At 40.0% G+C, this 20,930-nt stretch overlaps 1 protein-coding gene across 2 annotated transcripts in view; it reads left to right on the top strand.

Annotated features, from left to right (window-relative positions):
* Positions 1-20,930, top strand: part of PALD1 (phosphatase domain containing paladin 1) — a 456,745-nt gene that overhangs the window by 261,258 nt on the left and 174,557 nt on the right. For both annotated transcript variants that reach the window (XM_053691938.1, XM_053691939.1), the window contains exons 3-5: positions 799-901; positions 11,150-11,329; positions 17,942-18,106. In XM_053691938.1, the coding sequence (XP_053547913.1) occupies positions 799-901; positions 11,150-11,329; positions 17,942-18,106 (448 nt within the window). The remainder of the gene's footprint in view (positions 1-798; positions 902-11,149; positions 11,330-17,941; positions 18,107-20,930) is intronic.

The raw sequence follows: 20,930 nt of genomic DNA on the forward strand, positions 1-20,930 counted from the left end.
ATTATTGTTTAACAAGTTGATGTTCTGACCTTTATACTGGTGAATTTTACTGACTTTGGTTGACTTTTTCTTGCTGCTTTTAAAAAGGTCACCTGTACAGTTCTAGATGAAAAGACCCCTACGTCTTTTCATAAATTGCTGTGGGTTCATTAAATAAACTCTCAGCAGAGGTGATCGCGATTAAGGGGAAATAAAGGAACCACAATAAAATGTCTAATGTGCTAAAGCATTTTCTTTTTACACTGTCACGTGAAGATAATTATGTATTTGCTGCCAAGGGCTTAAACACATAGCTAAAGTCTACTCCGGAGCGGCAATACACTGCCAATTACTGACCTTGTTCAGCTAGAGATTAGCAGATATGCACATATGCTGCCCCTGATTGAAAGTTAAAGGGATACTGAACCCAATTTTTATTTATTTCATGATAGAGCAGCAATTTTAAGCATTTTTTAAATTTACTTCTATAAATTTTTCTTTGTTCTCTTGGTATCTTTATTTGAAAAAGCAGGAAAGTCTGTAAATCCGACCCTGGTTGAGATTTTCCCTTTCTATTATTTTCTATGGGACACATAATTATATGGTGGAATCTGACAGCAATTTCTGTGATTTGTGAGCTCGCGCAAACCAAATTGTGACTCAGTGGAGACCCTTTGCTTCTCTTTAATTTGATGCAGGTTCTATGAAATGTAAACCTGTTTATTATTTCCCACAATGTTGTTTTATCAGACTGCAGATTATGTAAGACCTGTGCCGAATATGAGGCTGCTCGTTGGTAACAGGACGGCTTTTTTTCAGATATAACTGCAAGGAAGAGTTTCAAATTCATGATGATTTGCTTAAGGCGAACTACACAGCAGGGAGAATATCGGATACGATGCCAGAACACTATCTTGTGCAGGTAAGTTCTGCAGGCGGGTGATTCCGTATTATCCAGGCTTGTAGCTTATCTGTTAGCTGAAAACATACGTTACAATAAGGGATCAGGTATAAACCTCATCTACTTCTGTATAAATTATAGTCTCCTCTTCAATAGATCTAGGTACAGCTAAATTTAAGCTTTTCTCTGAACACATTGCTCACATTTGGAAATTCTCAAAAAATGTATATTAAAATCCACAAAAAACCTATGCTTCTAATTGTTAGCGGATGGTATCTGCAGAAAACATCTGTATCCTATTTTTTTTTTCTTGCTGAATTTCAGCTCATTCTTAGATGGGTTATTTGTATTGAACTTTCAAACCACATTACAAATAATGGAATAAAGATTGTGAACAAAATGCATGAGTTGTATGAAGACAGCACGTTCCTAATCATAAAATAAGATTTATCATTTTGTCTCGAACATGAGAAGCACTAGGTACCTGAAATAAATGTTTGCAAAAATATGTCACAGTGAAAAAAATCTCCCCCAGAACAATCATTTTATCAGTGTTAAAAATCACTTTTAGTTTTGTGGGCAATTTAAAGACCGCATGACAAAAATGTTACTTTTTATCTCAGTAGTTTGGCTTTAATAGGATTTAGAGGTAAATTTTAACTTGCAGCCTCTGTGGATTGTATGAACGAGTCTACAGCCTACAAATCTAAGAAGCAGTTCCTGAGATGGATGAGATCAGTCACCCTGAACAAAGCAAAGTCTCAGCGATTGACGGGCTCTGCTCGTGCGCAGTCAGTTTTGCATGAGCAAGTGGTAATTGTAGGCTGACAGGTTCTTTACTTAAGAACTGCCTGCATTATCTTATGTTGTTTAAATCAATAGATAATGGAATAAACAGTTGTTGATAGCATCACACTTTAGTCCCCTTTATGTGACAGTATTGGTTGACCTTTTTAAATTATTTTGGGACAGGTGCACCCAGTCAGGGGTTTCAGAGGTTTCATCTGAGGTTGTTCCCACACCTCTAGGGGGCTTACCTGGCCTGTAATCAGTAGTGAGACCCAGGTACCACCTGCATCATATCTGTGAAGTTTGCCTTTACAGATATGGTGGCAGAGTTTCCAAGATGGCTTCCCCCAGTATGGCTGTATAGAAAAACCTGCTCCATATCTGTACAGGAAGTGTTTTTCCTCTGGCCTTGGACTAACCAAGGGAAAATAATGAATCACAGAGAAGCAGCTTATCTCTCTCCTATGTGGTGCTGGCTCAGCCTTTGGCGTTTATAAACAGCTAAAAAGAACTTTGTAAAATGTGGGCCCTGTTACAGCCTGGGGCCCAGTAAGATGTAGTTACAGCCTGGGGCCCAGTAAGATGTAGTTACAGCCTGGGGCCCAGTAAGATGTAGTTACAGCCTGGGGCCCAGTAAGATGTAGTTACAGCCTGGGGCCCAGTAAGATATAGTTACAGCCTGGGGCCCAGTAAGATGTAGTTACAGCCTGGGGCCCAGTAAGATATAGTTACAGCCTGGGGCCCCAGTAAGATGTAGTTACAGCCTGGGGCCCCAGTAAGATGTAGTTACAGCCTGGGGCCCAAGTAAGATGTAGTTACAGCCTGGGGCCCAGTAAGATATAGTTACAGCCTGGGGCCCAGTAAGATGTAGTTACAGCCTGGGGCCCAGTAAGATATAGTTACAGCCTGGGGCCCAAGTAAGATGTAGTTACAGCCTGGGGCCCCAGTAAGATGTAGTTACAGCCTGGGGCCCCAGTAAGATGTAGTTACAGCCTGGGGCCCCAGTAAGATGTAGTTACAGCCTGGGGCCCCAGTAAGATGTAGTTACAGCCTGGGGCCCCAGTAAGATGTAGTTACAGCCTGGGGCCCCAGTAAGATGTAGTTACAGCCTGGGGCCCAATAAGATGTAGTTACAGCCTGGAGCCCAATAAGATGTAGTTACAGCCTGGGGCCCAGTTAGATGTAGTTACAGCCTGGGGCCCAGTTAGATGTAGTTACAGCCTGGGGCCCAGTTAGATGTAGTTACAGCCTGGGGCCCAGTTAGATGTAGTTACAGCCTGGGGCCCAGTTAGATGTAGTTACAGCCTGGGGCCCAGTTAGATGTAGTTACAGCCCTGCACCAAATTTCTAAAAAATGTGCATTAGCTTAATCTCTGCAAATCTTGTCCATTTAACTCAATAAGTGATTAGAACGTGTCATTAATCACACACTACAATAATTGTCATCACCTCAGCGTTTCCTCTGATTGTTTTGGTAACTACATTTCAAGTATAATGTTTCAATATGAGCTTTTAAACCTGGGAAAGCAGAAATGCCTCTCTGCATTAAGCCCCTTCCTCTGCTATTTTCTGCTAATTAGGGCATAATGTCCTCATGTAAAATGCAGACTGGTCCCCTGGACAATGTTACAACTAAAATGGAAATAAAGTGTAGTACGTAGAAAACGGGTCCTTTAGTGGAAATGAAGTGCTCCTGATTTGCATCGTCTGGGTGAAGGAATACTCCAGTATTCTCAGTTTCTGGTTATGTGGCATTTTAGAGGTTAACACCCTAGAAATACTTCCTGCAGCAGCTATCACAAAGCAGACAGGAACTTACTCATTACTTAAGGAACCTGTCGTTCAGGCAGTTTTGCTAAATATAATCAATGATTGTCTCTGGAGTGTTTTACCACCAATTAACAGGCTTTGCAGGTCATTTCCGGTGCGGTTATGATACCGGCAGATCAGATACAAATCGTCTCATTATGATTTGCTACAAATATATGTCATTGGGTCAGTTTGACCCCTGTGACCAGAAATATAATTCCTGTTTTTAATAGAGCATAATACTTAAAGGGACATAGCTGGTTTAGATAAAACATAATACTTAAAGGGACATAGCTGGTTTAGATAAAACATAATACTTAAAGGGACATAGCTGGTTTAGATAAAACATAATACTTAAAGGGACATAGCTGGTTTAGATAAAACATAATACTTAAAGGGACATAGCTGGTTTAGATAAAACATAATACTTAAAGGGACATAGCTGGTTTAGATAAAACATAATACTTAAAGGGACATAGCTGGTTTAGATAAAACATAATACTTAAAGGGACATAGCTGGTTTAGATAAAACACAATACTTAAAGGGACATAGCTGGTTTAGATAAAACATAATACTTAAAGGGACATAGCTGGTTTAGATAGAACACACAATTTTAAACAACTTTCCAATTAAATTATATTATAATTTTTTTTTAAGTTTCTTGATATCCTTTGTTGAAAATCAGGAAGGTAAGTTCTCGAGTGTGCATGTATCTGCAGCAGTTTTGCAACAATGTTCTACATTAGCAGGAGTACTATATGTAGGGCTCCAGACATGTGCATAATGCCTATCTAGATATCTCTTCAACAAAAAATAACATGAGAACACAAATTTGATAATAGAAGTAGATAAGAAACCTTTTTTTAAGTTGTATTCTCTATCTGACAAATAAAAGTAAAAAATTGGGTTTCATGTCCCATTACATTTAAACAGATATTAAACATGAGTTGGAAGCTGCATAAAACTGCAGATTTATATACAGGTGGCCCTCGTTTTACAACGGTTCAATTTACACCATTTCAGAATAACAACCTTTTTTTCCAGTCATGTGACTGCTATTGAAAAGCATTGAGAAGCAGTGCATTTATTAAAATAGCCAGTAGGTGGAGCTGTCCGCTTGTGTTGCAGCAAAGCCAAGCAAGCTGAAATGAATCAGTTTAACCAGACCTGAGCTATAGAGCAGATTTCAAAGGAACAAGATCTTCCTGTCTATAAATCAGTCCAGATTGGAATGCATAGAAAGAACTGTTTGTAGAGAAATGCAAGTGACGTTTATGTTGTGTGATTATTTAATTAGGTTTATAATGCTGTTTAGCAAATGTTTTTGTTCATTTAACTTACTTTAATTATATATTCTGTGTTGTGTGATTATTTTATTAGGTTTATAATGCTGTTTAACATTTAAAGTCTTCATTTCAAAGCTTTTAAAATAATGTATTAGGTGTTACTTATGACAATTTTGAGAGGGGCCTGGAACCTATCTCCCTCACTTCCCATTGACTTACATTATAAAGTGGGTTTCAATTTACAACGGTTTCGATTTACAACCATTCCTTCTGGAACCTAACCCCGGCGTAAACTGAGGGCTACCTGTATTTGAAAACGATTTGTAAATGAATAATTTAATTGTAACTTAAAAAAACACAGATGCTAACCAATCACAAAGCTGAGCATTGGTACATGGCATCGTAGGTATCTGCAGGAATTTTTCCAAGGGGACAAAATATATAGCATATCATAAACAGTAGAACAATATCAATGTATGCAAACATGGGTCTTTGTTACAACAAGCGATTAATGGAATCAAAACGACACGTGCTGAATGATAGTAGTCCCAGATTAGTTTAAAAAAAACTTGTTATCCCTTTAAAGTTACAGGTTCACTAGTGTAAAAAGCACAAATGGCCCGTTAATATATAGTATACTGAAAGTTGTTTTTATTCCGTGTGACAAACTATAATAGAGGCACGGTCTAGACTGTTTTGACAGAGAAAGAGAGTTTGTATATATGTGTGTGTTTGTGTGTATAATGTACATTTTATGGTCAGATGTAGATATAGATACTGTGTCTAAATTCCACGGCTGTGAATACTTTTTTCATTATAGGTTTTGGTAAAATTACAAAATAAATCTGCTAATAAATTCTTTGTTGTAGATTGAGTCGGGCAGAACAGGGCAGATCCAATGAGTCACTTTCTGAAAACCAAACAATGCATCGTGACCCACATGGAACACACAAGCACTCATGTACTCCAGTATGCTACTCCTATTGGCTGCTTAGCCTACTGAAAATCCTCTTTTTTTATTTTAAAATCTGGACAAGGCTGCAGCTGTAATGACCCTGCACAGTAGCCCAGAGCTGCTAGGGGGAGGGAGTTTCTACCAGGGAAAATGAGGAGGGAACATCAGCCCTGGAGGGTCACAGCAGTATCTCCTTTGCCTTTTAGCATATATAAATATCAGCCAACCTAGAGACACTTGAAATAAAATAAACTTTATATTATTCAGTACATTTTACAGTTCATGTAACTACATAAAAACCAACACTTTTTGCACCCGCCTGTACTGTGCAGGAGTGTGTGTATAAGGAGTAAACTGATGCGTTACTAACTGATCCTGCAGGGAAGGCTATAGTACTGTGTAGGAGCGTGTATAAGGAGTAAACTGATGCGTTGCTAACTGATCCTGCAGGGAAGGCTATAGTACTGTGTAGGAGCGTGTATAAGGAGTAAACTGATGCATTACTAAGTGATCCTGCAGGGAAGGGTACAGCCTTGTGTAGGAGCGTGTGTATAAGGAGTAAACTGATGCGTTACTAACTGATCCTGCAGGGAAGGGTACAGCCTTGTGTAGGAGCGTGTGTATAAGGAGTAAACTGATGCGTTACTAACTGATCCTGCAGGGAAGGATACAGCACTTTGTAGGAGCGTGTATAAGGAGTAAACTGATGCGTTACTAACTGATCCTACAGGGAAGGATACAGCACTGTGTAGGAGCGTGTGTATAAGGAGTAAACATGCGTTGCTAACTGATCCTGCAGAGAAGGATACAGTACTGTGTAGGAGCGTGTATAAGGAGTAAACTGATGCGTTACTAACTGATCCTGCAGGGAAGGATACAGCACTGTGTAGGAGCGTGTGTATAAGGAGTAAACTGATGCTTTACTAACTGATCCTGCAAGGAAGGGTACAGCACTGTGTAGGAGCGTGTGTATAAGGAGTAAACTGATGCGTTACTAACTGATCCTGCAAGGAAGGGTACAGCACTGTGTAGGAGCGTGTGTATAAGGAGTAAACTGATGCGTTACTAACTGATCCTGCAAGGAAGGATACAGCACTGTGTAGGAGCGTGTATAAGGAGTAAACTGATCGTTACTAACTGGTCCTGCAGGGAAGGATACTGCACTGTGTAGGAGTGTGTGTATAAGGAGTAAACTGATGCGTTACTAACTGATCCTGCAGGAAAGTATACAGCACTGTGTAGGAGTGTGTATAAGGAGTAAACTGATGCGTTACTAACTGATCCTGCAGGGAAGGATACAGCACTGTGTAGGAGCGTGTGTATAAGGAGTAAACTGATGCATTGCTAACTGATCCTGCAGGGAAGGATACAGCACTGTGTAGGAGCGTGTGTATAAGCAGTAAACTGATGGGTTACTAACTGATCCTGCAGGGAAGGGTACAACACTGTGTAGGAGCGTGTGTATAAGGAGTAAACTGATGCGTTACTAACTGATCCTGCAGGGAAGGATACAGCACTGTGTAGGAGTGTGTATAATGAGTAAACTGATGCGTTACTAACTGATCCTGCAAGGAAGGATACAGCACTGTGTAGGAGTGTGTATAAGGAGTAAACTGATGCGTTACTAACTGATCCTGTAGGGAAGGATATAGCACTGTGTAGGAGTGTGTATAAGGAGTAAACTGATGCGTTTAGGGCTGCAACTAACGATTATTTTCATAATCGATTAATCGGCCGATTATTTTTTCGATTAATCGACTAATCGGATAAAAAGAGAATCAATAATAGTTTTCTATGTTTTAAATAAAATCCACATAATGAGTGTTACAAATATAAACTTCAGACTAAAACTTTACATTAACACAACTGTTTCTTCAATTTTTAAGCAGCAGAGCACAGTTTTATAATTAAACAAAACAAAACCACAAACTGTTTGAAAAGAGGTAGAACTAGAAAGAGACTATCCCTGTTAATAACATTCTGTTATTCACTCTTTCAGAAACTTTGCATTGAAATGCAAAAATCTCAACATGTCCACATGCTTCTGGCTAAGGCTGGTTCTCTGTTTGCAGCTATATTTCCTGCAGCAGAGAAAAGGCTGTTGAGGTGTATAAGTAGGGTTTTGCAAATTTCACCAAAGTGGGATATTTATCTTTATTAGCTCTTCACCAATGCTAAGTGTTTTCTACCTTGGCAAGGGGCCTCTTAAAGTAACCCTTGACTTCATTCTAACATAAAAATATCTTGAATATCTATATGCAATGGTAAATAACCAGCTATAAGGTTCTGGGAAATATCTAGTCCGCTCTAAAAATAACGAATATAGACTTACAAAGGTGGAATCTGGTACATATCACAATTTATTAAAAATATAAAAAAAAACAATAAAATACAAAATCAAAAGCGCTAAGGACTGTATATCAATAACAGGACAAAGCCTTACACATTTATTTATACAGTACATATAATCAGCAATAGCAAGCAATACGCTAATAATTGTGCAAACAGATAATAGTGCACATCAATTTAAATAACTCCCATCAATCTAGGGGCAAGGTGTAAACAATAAGCTTGGCACTATATCATGAAAAGCATAGGTCCAAATCACCAGATTTAATATAAACAATCCAAATGATGACTATTATATCTAGGTTGCACATAAGCCAGGGGTAGTTGTAAACTTATACTGTCCTGAAAAAGTGAAAAGTAGACCTCTGTAGACGTCCTTTAGGCTAAGGACATAACCATAAAACACAATACCATATGCAGGAGTTCATTGGAGTGAAGCAGCTGGTGTTGTGCACAGACCAACTAATTGCAAACCAACTAATCGATTAATCGATTATGAGATTCGTTGACAACTATTTTCATAATCGATTATTATCGATTATGACGATTAGTTGTTGCAGCTCTAGATGCGTTACTAACTGATCCTGCAGGGAAGGATACAGCACTGTGTAGGAACGTGTGTCTAAGGAGTAAACTGATGCGTTACTAACTGATCCTGCATGGAAGGATAGAGCACTGTGTAGGAGCGTGTGTATAAGGAGTAAACTGATCCGTTACTAACTGATCCTGCAGGGAAGGATACAGCACTTTGTAGGAGTGTGTATAAGGAGTAAACTGATGCGTTACTAACTGATCCTGCAGGGAAGGATACAGCACTTTGTAGGAGTGTGTATAAGGAGTAAACTGATGCGTTACTAACTGATCCTGCAGGGAAGGATACAGCACTGTGTAGGAGTGTGTATGAGCAGTAAACTGATGCTTTACTAACTGATCCTGCAAGGAAGGATACAGCACTGTGTAGGTGTGTATAAGGAGAAAACTGATGCGTTACTAACTGGTCCTGCAGGGAAGGGTACAGCACTGTGTAGGAGGTGTGTATAAGGAGTAAACTGATGCGTTACTAACTGGTCCTGCAAGGAAGGGTACAGCACTGTGTAGGAGTGTGTATAAGGAGTAAACTGATGCGTTACTAACTGATCCTGCAGGAAAGGATACAGCACTGTGTAGGAGTGTATAAGGAGTAAACTGATGCGTTGCTAACTGGTCCTGCAGGGAAGGGTACAGCACTGTGTAGGAGGTGTGTATAAGGAGTAAACTGATGCGTTATACACACGCTCCTACACAGTGCTGTACCCTTCCCTGCAGGATCAGTTAGTAACGCATCAGTTTACTCCTTATACACACGCTCCTACACAGTGCTGTACACTTCCCTGCAGGATCAGTTTGTAAGGAGTAAACTGATGCGTTACTAACTGGTCCTGCAGGGAAGGATACAGTACTGTGTAGGAGCGTGTATAAGGAGTAAACTGATGTGTTACTTACTGATCCTGCAGGGAAGGCTACAGTACTGTGTAGGAGCGTGTATAAGGAGTAAACAGATGCGTTACTAACTGATCCTGCAGGGAAGGGTACAGCACTGTGTAGGAGCGTGTGTATAAGGAGTAAACTGATGCGTTGCTAACTGGTCCTGTAGGGAAGGGTACAGTACTGTGTAGGAGCGTGTGTATAAGGAGTAAACTGATGCGTTACTAACTGGTCCTGCAGGGAAGGGTACAGCACTGTGTAGGAGGTGTGTATAAGGAGTAAACTGATGCGTTACTAACTGGTCCTGTAGGGAATGGTACAGCACTGTGTAGGAGCGTGTGTATAAGGAGTAAACTGATGCGTTACTAACTGGTCCTGCAGGGAAGGGTACAGCACTGTGTAGGAGCGTGTATAAGGAGTAAACTGATGCGTTACTAACTGATCCTGCAGGGAAGGGTACAGCACTGTGTAGGAGCGTGTGTATAAGTAGTAAACTGATGCGTTACTAACTGATCCTGCAGGGAAGGATACAGCACTGTGTAAGAGCGTGTGTATAAGGAGTAAACTGATACGTTGCTAACTCGTCCTGCAGGGAAGGATACAGCACTCTGTAGGAGCGTGTGTATAAGGATTAAACTGATGCGTTGCTAACTGGTCCTGCAGGGAAGGGTACAGCACTGTGTAGGAGTGTGTGTGTATAAGGAGTAAACTGATGCATTACTAACTGGTCCTGTAGGGAAGGATACAGCACTCTGTAGGAGCGTGTATAAGGAGTAAACTGATGCGTTACTAACTGATCCTGCAGGGAAGGGTACAGCACTTTGTAGGAGCGTGTATAAGGATTAAACTGATGCGTTACTAACTGATCCTGCAGGGAAGGATACAGCACTGTGTAGGAGCGTGTGTATAAGGAGTAAACTGATGCTTTACTAACTGGTCCTGCAGGGAAGGATACAGCACTGTGTAGGAGTGTGTATAAGGAGTAAACTGATGCTTTACTAACTGGTCCTGCAGGGAAGGATACAGCACTGTGTAGGAGCGAGTGTATAAGGAGTAAACAGATGCGTTACTAACTGGTCCTGCAGGGAAGGATACAGCACTGTGTAGGAGCGCATATAAGGAGTAAACTGATCGTTACTAACTGATCCTGCAGGGAAGGATACAGCACTGTGTAGGAGCGTGTATAAGGAGTAAACAGATGTGTTACTAACTGGTCCTGTAGGGAAGGATACAGCACTGTGTAGGAGCGTGTATAAGGAGTAAACTGATGCGTTACTAACTGATCCTGCAGGGAAGGGTACAGACAGAGCGGTTCCTCTGTCTTTTCAGTAGTTCACCCTGCATGACAGTCTGCTTGAGGTCTGTAAAGCTAATAGCATTGCTCTAGCAGGGAGCATTGCAGAGAGGACTTGTGTGAGAGAGTCCCCTACTGCTGGAGGGTAAGGGAACTACTTCAATCACCTTTGCTCTAGGGCTGCCTATAGCTATGGGAAAAAAATAATGTAACATTTGTCCCCCCCCCCCCCTTTCTGGACGCCCATGTGGGGTTTGATTGTGCATTTTTCCCCACAAAAGTTTACATAAATGTGTTGAATGTTCACGTATGTTTCTTGCAGGGTAAATATTTTATGGTCCGGGATGTATACAGCAAGCTAGATGTATTAAACACTACAAACACTTGTGGGGCACCCAACTTCCGCCAAGCTAAAGGAGGATATGGCGTGTACGGGATGGGACAACCCAGCCTGAATGGATTCAAACAAGTGCTGCAGAAACTTCTCAGTGACGGACACAAGGTATTTACTGACATTTTTTCTGTATAAGAAATAGATGTTCAACTGTTGCACAAAAATATAAAGATCTATTTGCTAAAGGTCCTTCTTAAAATAATTTTATTGGATAAATATGTTCATACAAAATTACAAACTGAAAATATCTTAACAAATAAAGGTAATGGGGAATACAAGTCTGAATTTATAATACAGTATAAGTCCTCTACACTGGTTAAATCCTCCAAGTGGTTGTGGAGTGTAAAAATAAACAAATGGAACCTGACGTGCAGACAACACAATATAAGTGCCCTTTTCGCCCAAGTTATACACTCGCTGGGAGACTTGAATGCCGCAAACACAAAACACAATGTAACTGTATCAGCACACCTGCCGCAAACACAAAACACTGTATAACTTTATCAGCACACCTGCCGCAAACACAAAACACTGTATAACTGTATCAGCACACCTGCAGCAAACACAAAACTACACCGTATAACTGTATCAACACACCTGCAGCAAACACAAAACACTGTATAACTGCATCAGCACAGCTGCCACAAACACAAAACACTGTATAACTGTATCAGCACACCTGCAGCAAATACAAAGCACTGTATAACTGTATCAGCACACCTGTCGCAAACACAAAACACTGTATAACTGTATCACCACACCTGCAGCAAACACAAAACACAATGTAACTGTATCAGCACACCTGCCGCAAACACAAAACACTGTATAACTGTATCAGCACACCTTCCGCAAACACAAAACACAATGTAACTGTATCAGCACACCTCCCGCAAACACAAAACACAATGTAACTGTATCAGCACACCTGCAGCAAACACAAAACACTGTATAACTGTATCAGCACACCTTCCGCAAGCACAAAACACACTGTAACTGTATCAGCACACCTGCCGCAAACACAAAACACACTGTAACTGCATCAGCACACCTTTCGCAAACACAAAACACTGTATAACTGTATCAGCACACCTTTCGCAAACACAAAACTACACTGTATAACTGCATCAGCACACCTTCCGCAAACACAAAACTACACTGTATAACTGCATCAGCACACCTGCTGCAAATACAAAACACTGTATCAGCACACCTGCTGCAAATACACAACACTGTGTAACTGTATCAGCACACCTGTCGCAAACACAAAACACTGTATAACTGTATCAGCACACCTGTCGCAAACACAAAACACTGTATAACTGTATCAGCACACCTGTCGCAAACACAAAACACTGTATAACTGTATCAGCACACCTTCCGCAAACACAAAACACAATGTAACTGTATCAGCACACCTGCAGCAAACACAAAACACAATGTAACTGTATCAGCACACCTGCAGCAAACACAAAACACTGTATAACTGTATCAGCACACCTGCAGCAAACACAAAACACTGTATAACTGTATCACCACACCTGCAGCAAACACAAAACACTGTATAACTGTATCAGCACACCTTCCGCAAACACAAAACTACACTGTATAACTGCATCAGCACACCTGCCGCAAACACAAAACTACACTGTATAACTGCATCAGCACACCTGCCGCAAACACAAAACACTGTATAACTGTATCACCACACCTGCAGCAAACACAAAACACTGTATAACTGTATCAGCACACCTGCAGCAAACACAAAACACAATATAACTGTATCAGCACACCTGCAGCAAACACAAAACACAATGTAACTGTATCAGCACACCTGCAGCAAACACAAAACACTGTATAACTGTATCAGCACACCTTCCGCAAACACAAAACACTGTATAACTGTATCAGCACACCTTCCGCAAACACAAAACACTGTATAACTGTATCAGCACACCTTCCAAAAACACAAAACACAATGTAACTGTATCAGCACACCTGCCGCAAACACAAAACACTGTATAACTGTATCACCACACCTGCAGCAAACACAAAACACAATATAACTGTATCAGCACACCTGCCGCAAACACAAAACACTGTATAACTGTATCACCACACCTGCAGCAAACACAAAACACAATGTAACTGTATCAGCACACCTTCCGCAAACACAAAACACTGTATAACTGTATCAGCACACCTTCCGCAAACACAAAACACAATGTAACTGTATCAGCACACCTGCAGCAAACACACAACACTGTATAACTGTATCACCACACCTGCAGCAAACACAAAACACTGTATAACTGTATCAGCACACCTGCCGCAAACACAAAACACTGTATAACTGTATCACCACACCTGCAGCAAACACAAAACACAATGTAACTGTATCAGCACACCTGCCGCAAACACAAAACACTGTATAACTGTATCAGCACACCTTCCGCAAACACAAAACACAATGTAACTGTATCAGCACACCTGCAGCAAACACAAAACACTGTATAACTGTATCAGCACACCTTCAGCAAACACAAAACACAATGTAACTGTATCAGCACACCTGCAGCAAACACAAAACACTGTATAACTGTATCACCACACCTGCAGCAAACACAAAACACAATATAACTGTATCAGCACACCTGCCGCAAACACAAAACACTGTATAACTGTATCACCACACCTGCAGCAAACACAAAACACAATGTAACTGTATCAGCACACCTGCCGCAAACACAAAACACTGTATAACTGTATCAGCACACCTTCCGCAAACACAAAACACAATGTAACTGTATCAGCACACCTGCAGCAAACACACAACACTGTATAACTGTATCAGCACACCTGCTGCAAATACAAAACACTGTGTAACTGTATCAGCACACCTGTCGCAAACACAAAACACTGTATAACTGTATCAGCACACCTGTCGCAAACACAAAACACTGTATAACTGTATCAGCACACCTGTCGCAAACACAAAACACTGTATAACTGTATCAGCACACCTTCCGCAAACACAAAACACAATGTAACTGTATCAGCACACCTGCAGCAAACACAAAACACAATGTAACTGTATCAGCACACCTGCAGCAAACACAAAACACTGTATAACTGTATCACCACACCTGCAGCAAACACAAAACACTGTATAACTGTATCAGCACACCTGCAGCAAACACAAAACACAATATAACTGTATCAGCACACCTGCAGCAAACACAAAACACAATGTAACTGTATCAGCACACCTGCAGCAAACACAAAACACTGTATAACTGTATCAGCACACCTTCCGCAAACACAAAACACTGTATAACTGTATCAGCACACCTTCCGCAAACACAAAACACTGTATAACTGTATCAGCACACCTTCCAAAAACACAAAACACAATGTAACTGTATCAGCACACCTGCCGCAAACACAAAACACTGTATAACTGTATCACCACACCTGCAGCAAACACAAAACACAATATAACTGTATCAGCACACCTGCCGCAAACACAAAACACTGTATAACTGTATCACCACACCTGCAGCAAACACAAAACACAATGTAACTGTATCAGCACACCTTCCGCAAACACAAAACACTGTATAACTGTATCAGCACACCTTCCGCAAACACAAAACACAATGTAACTGTATCAGCACACCTGCAGCAAACACACAACACTGTATAACTGTATCACCACACCTGCAGCAAACACAAAACACTGTATAACTGTATCAGCACACCTGCCGCAAACACAAAACACTGTATAACTGTATCACCACACCTGCAGCAAACACAAAACACAATGTAACTGTATCAGCACACCTGCCGCAAACACAAAACACTGTATAACTGTATCAGCACACCTTCCGCAAACACAAAACACAATGTAACTGTATCAGCACACCTGCAGCAAACACAAAACACTGTATAACTGTATCAGCACACCTTCAGCAAACACAAAACACAATGTAACTGTATCAGCACACCTGCAGCAAACACAAAACACTGTATAACTGTATCACCACACCTGCAGCAAACACAAAACACAATATAACTGTATCAGCACACCTGCCGCAAACACAAAACACTGTATAACTGTATCACCACACCTGCAGCAAACACAAAACACAATGTAACTGTATCAGCACACCTGCCGCAAACACAAAACACTGTATAACTGTATCAGCACACCTTCCGCAAACACAAAACACAATGTAACTGTATCAGCACACCTGCAGCAAACACACAACACTGTATAACTGTATCAGCACACCTGCTGCAAATACAAAACACTGTGTAACTGTATCAGCACACCTGTCGCAAACACAAAACACTGTATAACTGTATCAGCACACCTGTCGCAAACACAAAACACTGTATAACTGTATCAGCACACCTGTCGCAAACACAAAACACTGTATAACTGTATCAGCACACCTTCCGCAAACACAAAACACAATGTAACTGTATCAGCACACCTGCAGCAAACACAAAACACAATGTAACTGTATCAGCACACCTGCAGCAAACACAAAACACTGTATAACTGTATCAGCACACCTGTCGCAAACACAAAACACTGTATAACTGTATCAGCACACCTTCCGCAAACACAAAACACAATGTAACTGTATCAGCACACCTGCAGCAAACACAAAACACAATGTAACTGTATCAGCACACCTTTCGCAAACACAAAACTACACTGTATAACTGCATCAGCACACCTTCCGCAAACACAAAACTACACTGTATAACTGCATCAGCACACCTGCTGCAAATACAAAACACTGTATCAGCACACCTGCTGCAAATACAAAACACTGTGTAACTGTATCAGCACACCTGTCGCAAACACAAAACACTGTATAACTGTATCACCACACCTGCCGCAAACACAAAACACAATGTAACTGTATCAGCACACCTGCAGCAAACACAAAACACTTTATAACTGTATCAGCACACCTGCCGCAAACACAAAACACTGTATAACTGTATTAGCACACCTGTCGCAAACACAAAACACTGTATAACTGTATCACCACACCTGCCGCAAGCACAAACCACAATGTAACTGTATCAGCACACCTGCCGCAAACACAAAACACAATGTAACTGTATCACCACACCTGCCGCAAACACAAAACACAATGTAACTGTATCAGCACACCTGCAGCAAATACAAAGCACTGTATAACTGTATCAGCACACCTGTCGCAAACACAAAACACTGTATAACTGTATCACCACACCTTCCGCAAACACAAAACACTGTGTAACTGTATCAGCACACCTTCCGCAAACACAAAACACAATGTAACTGTATCAGCACACCTGCCGCAAACACAAAACACAATATAACTGTATCAGCACACCTGCAGCAAACACAAAACACTGTATAACTGTATCAGCACACCTGCCGCAAACACAAAACACTGTATAACTGTATCAGCACACCTGCCGCAAACACAAAACACAATATATATATATAGGAATAATATAGTGCTGAGTTATAGGAATAATATAATGCTGAGTTATAGTAATAATATAGTGCTGAGTTATAGGAATAATATAATGCTGAGTTAAAGGAATAATATAATGCTGAGTTATAGGAATAATATAATGCTGAGTTATAGGAATAATATAATGCTGAGTTATAGGAATAATATAGTGCTGAGTTATAGGAATAATATAGTGCTGAGTTATAGGAATACTATTGTGCTAAGTTATAGGAATAATATAGTGCTGAGTTATAGGAATAATATAATGCTGAGTTATAGGAATAATATAGTGCTGAGTTATAGGAATAATATAATGCTGAGTTATAGTAATAATATAGTGCTGAGTTATAGGAATAATATAATGCTGAGTTATAGGAATAATATAATGCTGAGTTATAGGAATAATATAATGCTGAGTTATAGGAATAATATAGTGCTGAGTTATAGGAATAATATAGTGCTGAGTTATAGGAATAATATAGTGCTGAGTTATAGGAATAATATAGTGCTGAGTTATAGGAATAATATAATGCTGAGTTATAGGAATAATATAGTGCTGAGTTATAGGAATAATATAATGCTGAGTTATAGGAATAATATTGTGCTAAGTTATAGGAATAATATAGTGCTGAGTTATAGGAATAATATAGTGCTGAGTTATAGGAATAATATTGTGCTAAGTTATAGGAATAATATAGTGCTGAGTTATAGGAATAATATAGTGCTGAGTTATAGGAATAATATAATGCTGAGTTATAGGAATAATATAATGCTGCGTTATAGGAATAATATAATGCTGAGTTATAGGAATAATATAGTGCTGAGTTATAGGAATAATATAATGCTGAGTTATAGGAATAATATAATGCTGAGTTATAGGAATAATATAATGCTGAGTTATAGGAATAATATAATGCTGAGTTATAGGAATAATATAATGCTGAGTTATAGGAATAATATAGTGCTGAGTTATAGGAATAATATAGTGCTGAGTTATAGGAATAATGTAGTGCTGAGTTATAGGAATAATGTAGTGCTGAGTTATAGGAATAATGTAGTGCTGAGTTATAGGAATAATGTAGTGCTGAGTTATAGGAATAATGTAGTGCTGAGTTATAGGAATAATGTAGTGCTGAGTTATAGGAATAATGTAGTGCTGAGTTATAGGAATAATATAATGTCATTCTGTTTAATACAGGAATGTATCTTCTTTTGTGTACGGGAGGAGCCTGTTTTATTCCTGAAAATAGAGGAAGACTTTGTGCCTTACACTCCCAGACAGAAGGAGAATCTGCATGAAAACTTGCACCACTTGGGGAAGGGCGTCCGTGTGGAAACTTTGGAGCTAGCTATCCGTAAAGAGGTAATGTGTCAGCAGTAGATTTACCTAAACACTTGTCCAAATCCTAAATTATCATTATTTAGTTCAAAGTCAAACCCTGGCGCATCTTAAAGGGACATTCCAGCCAACATTGGAATCAACATGGATGCATTTCACTTTTGAATAGATAGTAATATATGTGCTAGCAAAAATGTTTCTAATAAGAGCTATAGTTGTTTTAAAAGTGTGGTAAGTATGCTCCGTGCACCAGCATTTTGCACACAGTACTTGCTTAGACAGCCTAAGGTGCTAGTACCATCTGGTAATGACTCAGTTTGTTAATTGCTGACAGGATACAAGCCCCACTGGTTCTCTGAGCAACTACAATATTTAAAATGCTGGTGCACTAAGAATATATAGCAATGCTGCACATGCACGTGCAGAGAAAAATGTTAACATTTTTGCCAATACATGTATATTACAAACATGTTTCTATTTAAAGATGTAATTAATCTGTGTGCATTTAAATTTTGACCGGAATGTGGATAGATAGAAAAAAGGTTCTTTGTGGTTCTTTTCTCCAACATAGGTGTGTCCGGTCCACGGCGTCATCCTTACTTGTGGGATATTCTCTTCCCCAACAGGAAATGGCAAAGAGCCCAGCAAAGCTGGTCACATGATCCCTCCTAGGCTCCGCCTACCCCAGTCATTCTCTTTGCCGTTGCACAGGCAACATCTCCACGGAGATGGCTAAGAGTTTTTTGGTGTTTAAATGTAGTTTTTATTCTTCAATCAAGAGTTTGTTATTTTAAAATAGTGCTGGTATGTACTATTTACTCTGAAACAGAAAAGAGATGAAGATTTCTGTTTGTAAGAGGAAAATGATTTTAGCAACGTTACTAAAACCGATGGCTGTTTCCACACAGGACTGTTGAGATGAATTAACTTCAGTTGGGGGAAACAGTGGGCAGACTTTTGCTGCTTGAGGTATGACACATTTCTAACAAGACTTGGTAATGCTGGAAGCTGTCATTTTCCCTATGGGAACCGGTAAGCCATTTTCTTAGTTTAGTATAAGAATAAAGGGCTTCACAAGGGCTTTAAAGACTGGTAGACATTTTTCTGGGCTAAAACGATTACTTTATAAGTATATTTAGTGGATTATAACTATAAATAGTTCTTTTAATCTTGGGGATGTATTAAAAAAACGGCAGGCACTGTATTGGACACCTTTTTCACTGGGGGCCTTTTCTAGTCATAGGCAGAGCCTCATTTTCGCGCCACTAATGCGCAGTTGTTTTTGGAAAGCAAGGCATGCAGATGCATGTGTGAGGAGCTAAGAACCACTGAAAAAGCTTATTGAAGGCGTCATTTGGTATCGTATTCCCCTCTGGGCTTGGTTGGGTCTCAGCAAAGCAGATACCAGGGACTGTATAGGGGTTAAATGTAAAAACGGCTCCGGTTCCGTTATTTTAAGAGTTAAAGCTTTCAAATTTGGTGTGCAATACTTTTAAGGCTTTAAGACACTGTGGTGAAATTTTGGTGAATTTTGAACAATTCCTTCATACTTTTTCACATATTCAGTAATAAAGTGTGTTCAGTTTAAAATTTAAAGTGACAGTAACGGTTTTATTTTAAAACGTTTTTTGTGCTTTGTTATCAAGTTTATGCCTGTTAACATGTCTGAACCATCAGATAGACGATGTTCTGTATGGTTGGAAGCCAAGGTTCCTCCCCATTTAAATATATGTGATGAATGTGACATAGTGTCCAAACAAAGTAGGGACAATGATGCCACTGATAATGATGTTGCCCAAAATGATTCCTCAAGCGAGGGGAGTAAGCATGGTACTGCATCATCCCCTTCTGTGTCTACACCAGTCTTGCCCACACAAGAGGCCCCTAGTACATCTAGTGCGCCAATCCTTCTTACTATGCAACAATTAACGGCTGTAATGGATAATTCTATTAAAAACATTTTGTCCAAAATGCCCACTTATCAGAGAAAGCGCGATTGCTCTGTTTTAGATACTGAAGAGCATGAGGACGCTGATGATAATGGTTCTGACATACCCTCACACCAATCTGAAGGGGCCAGGAGGGAGGTTTTGTCTGAGGGAGAAATTTCAGATTCAGGAAAAATTTCTCAACAAGCTGAACCTGATGTTATTACTTTTAAATTTAAATTAGAACATCTCTGCGCTCTGCTTAAGGAGGTGTTATCTACTCTGGATGATTGTGACAATTTGGTCATTCCAGAGAAGTTATGTAAGATGGACAAGTTCCTAGAGGTCCCGGTGCCCCCCGATGCTTTTCCTATACCCAAGCGGGTGGCGGACATTGTAAATAAGGAATGGGAAAGGCCCGGCATACCTTTTGTTCCTCCCCCTATATTTAAAAAATTATTTCCTATGGTCGACCCCAGAAAGGACTTATGGCAGACAGTCCCCAAGGTCGAGGGGGCGGTTTCTACTCTAAACAAACGCACTACTATCCCTATAGAAGATAGTTGTGCTTTCAAAGATCCTATGGATAAAAAATTAGAGGGTTTGCTTAAAAAGATGTTTGTTCAGCAAGGTTACCTTCTACAACCAATTTCATGCATTGTTCCTGTCACTACAGCAGCGTGTTTCTGGTTCGAAGAACTAGAAAAGTCGCTCAATAAAGACTCTTCGTATGAGGAGGTTATGGACAGAGTTCAAGCACTTAAATTGGCTAACTCTTTTATCTTAGACGCCACTTTGCAATTAGCTAGATTAGCAGCGAAAAATTCAGGTTTTGCTATTGTGGCGCGCAGAGCGCTTTGGCTAAAGTCTTGGTCAGCGGATGTGTCCTCCAAGAACAAATTGCTTAACATCCCTTTCAA

This window comes from Bombina bombina, chromosome 9, assembly GCF_027579735.1.
Source record: "Bombina bombina isolate aBomBom1 chromosome 9, aBomBom1.pri, whole genome shotgun sequence".
Taxonomy (NCBI): Eukaryota; Metazoa; Chordata; class Amphibia; order Anura; family Bombinatoridae; genus Bombina; species Bombina bombina.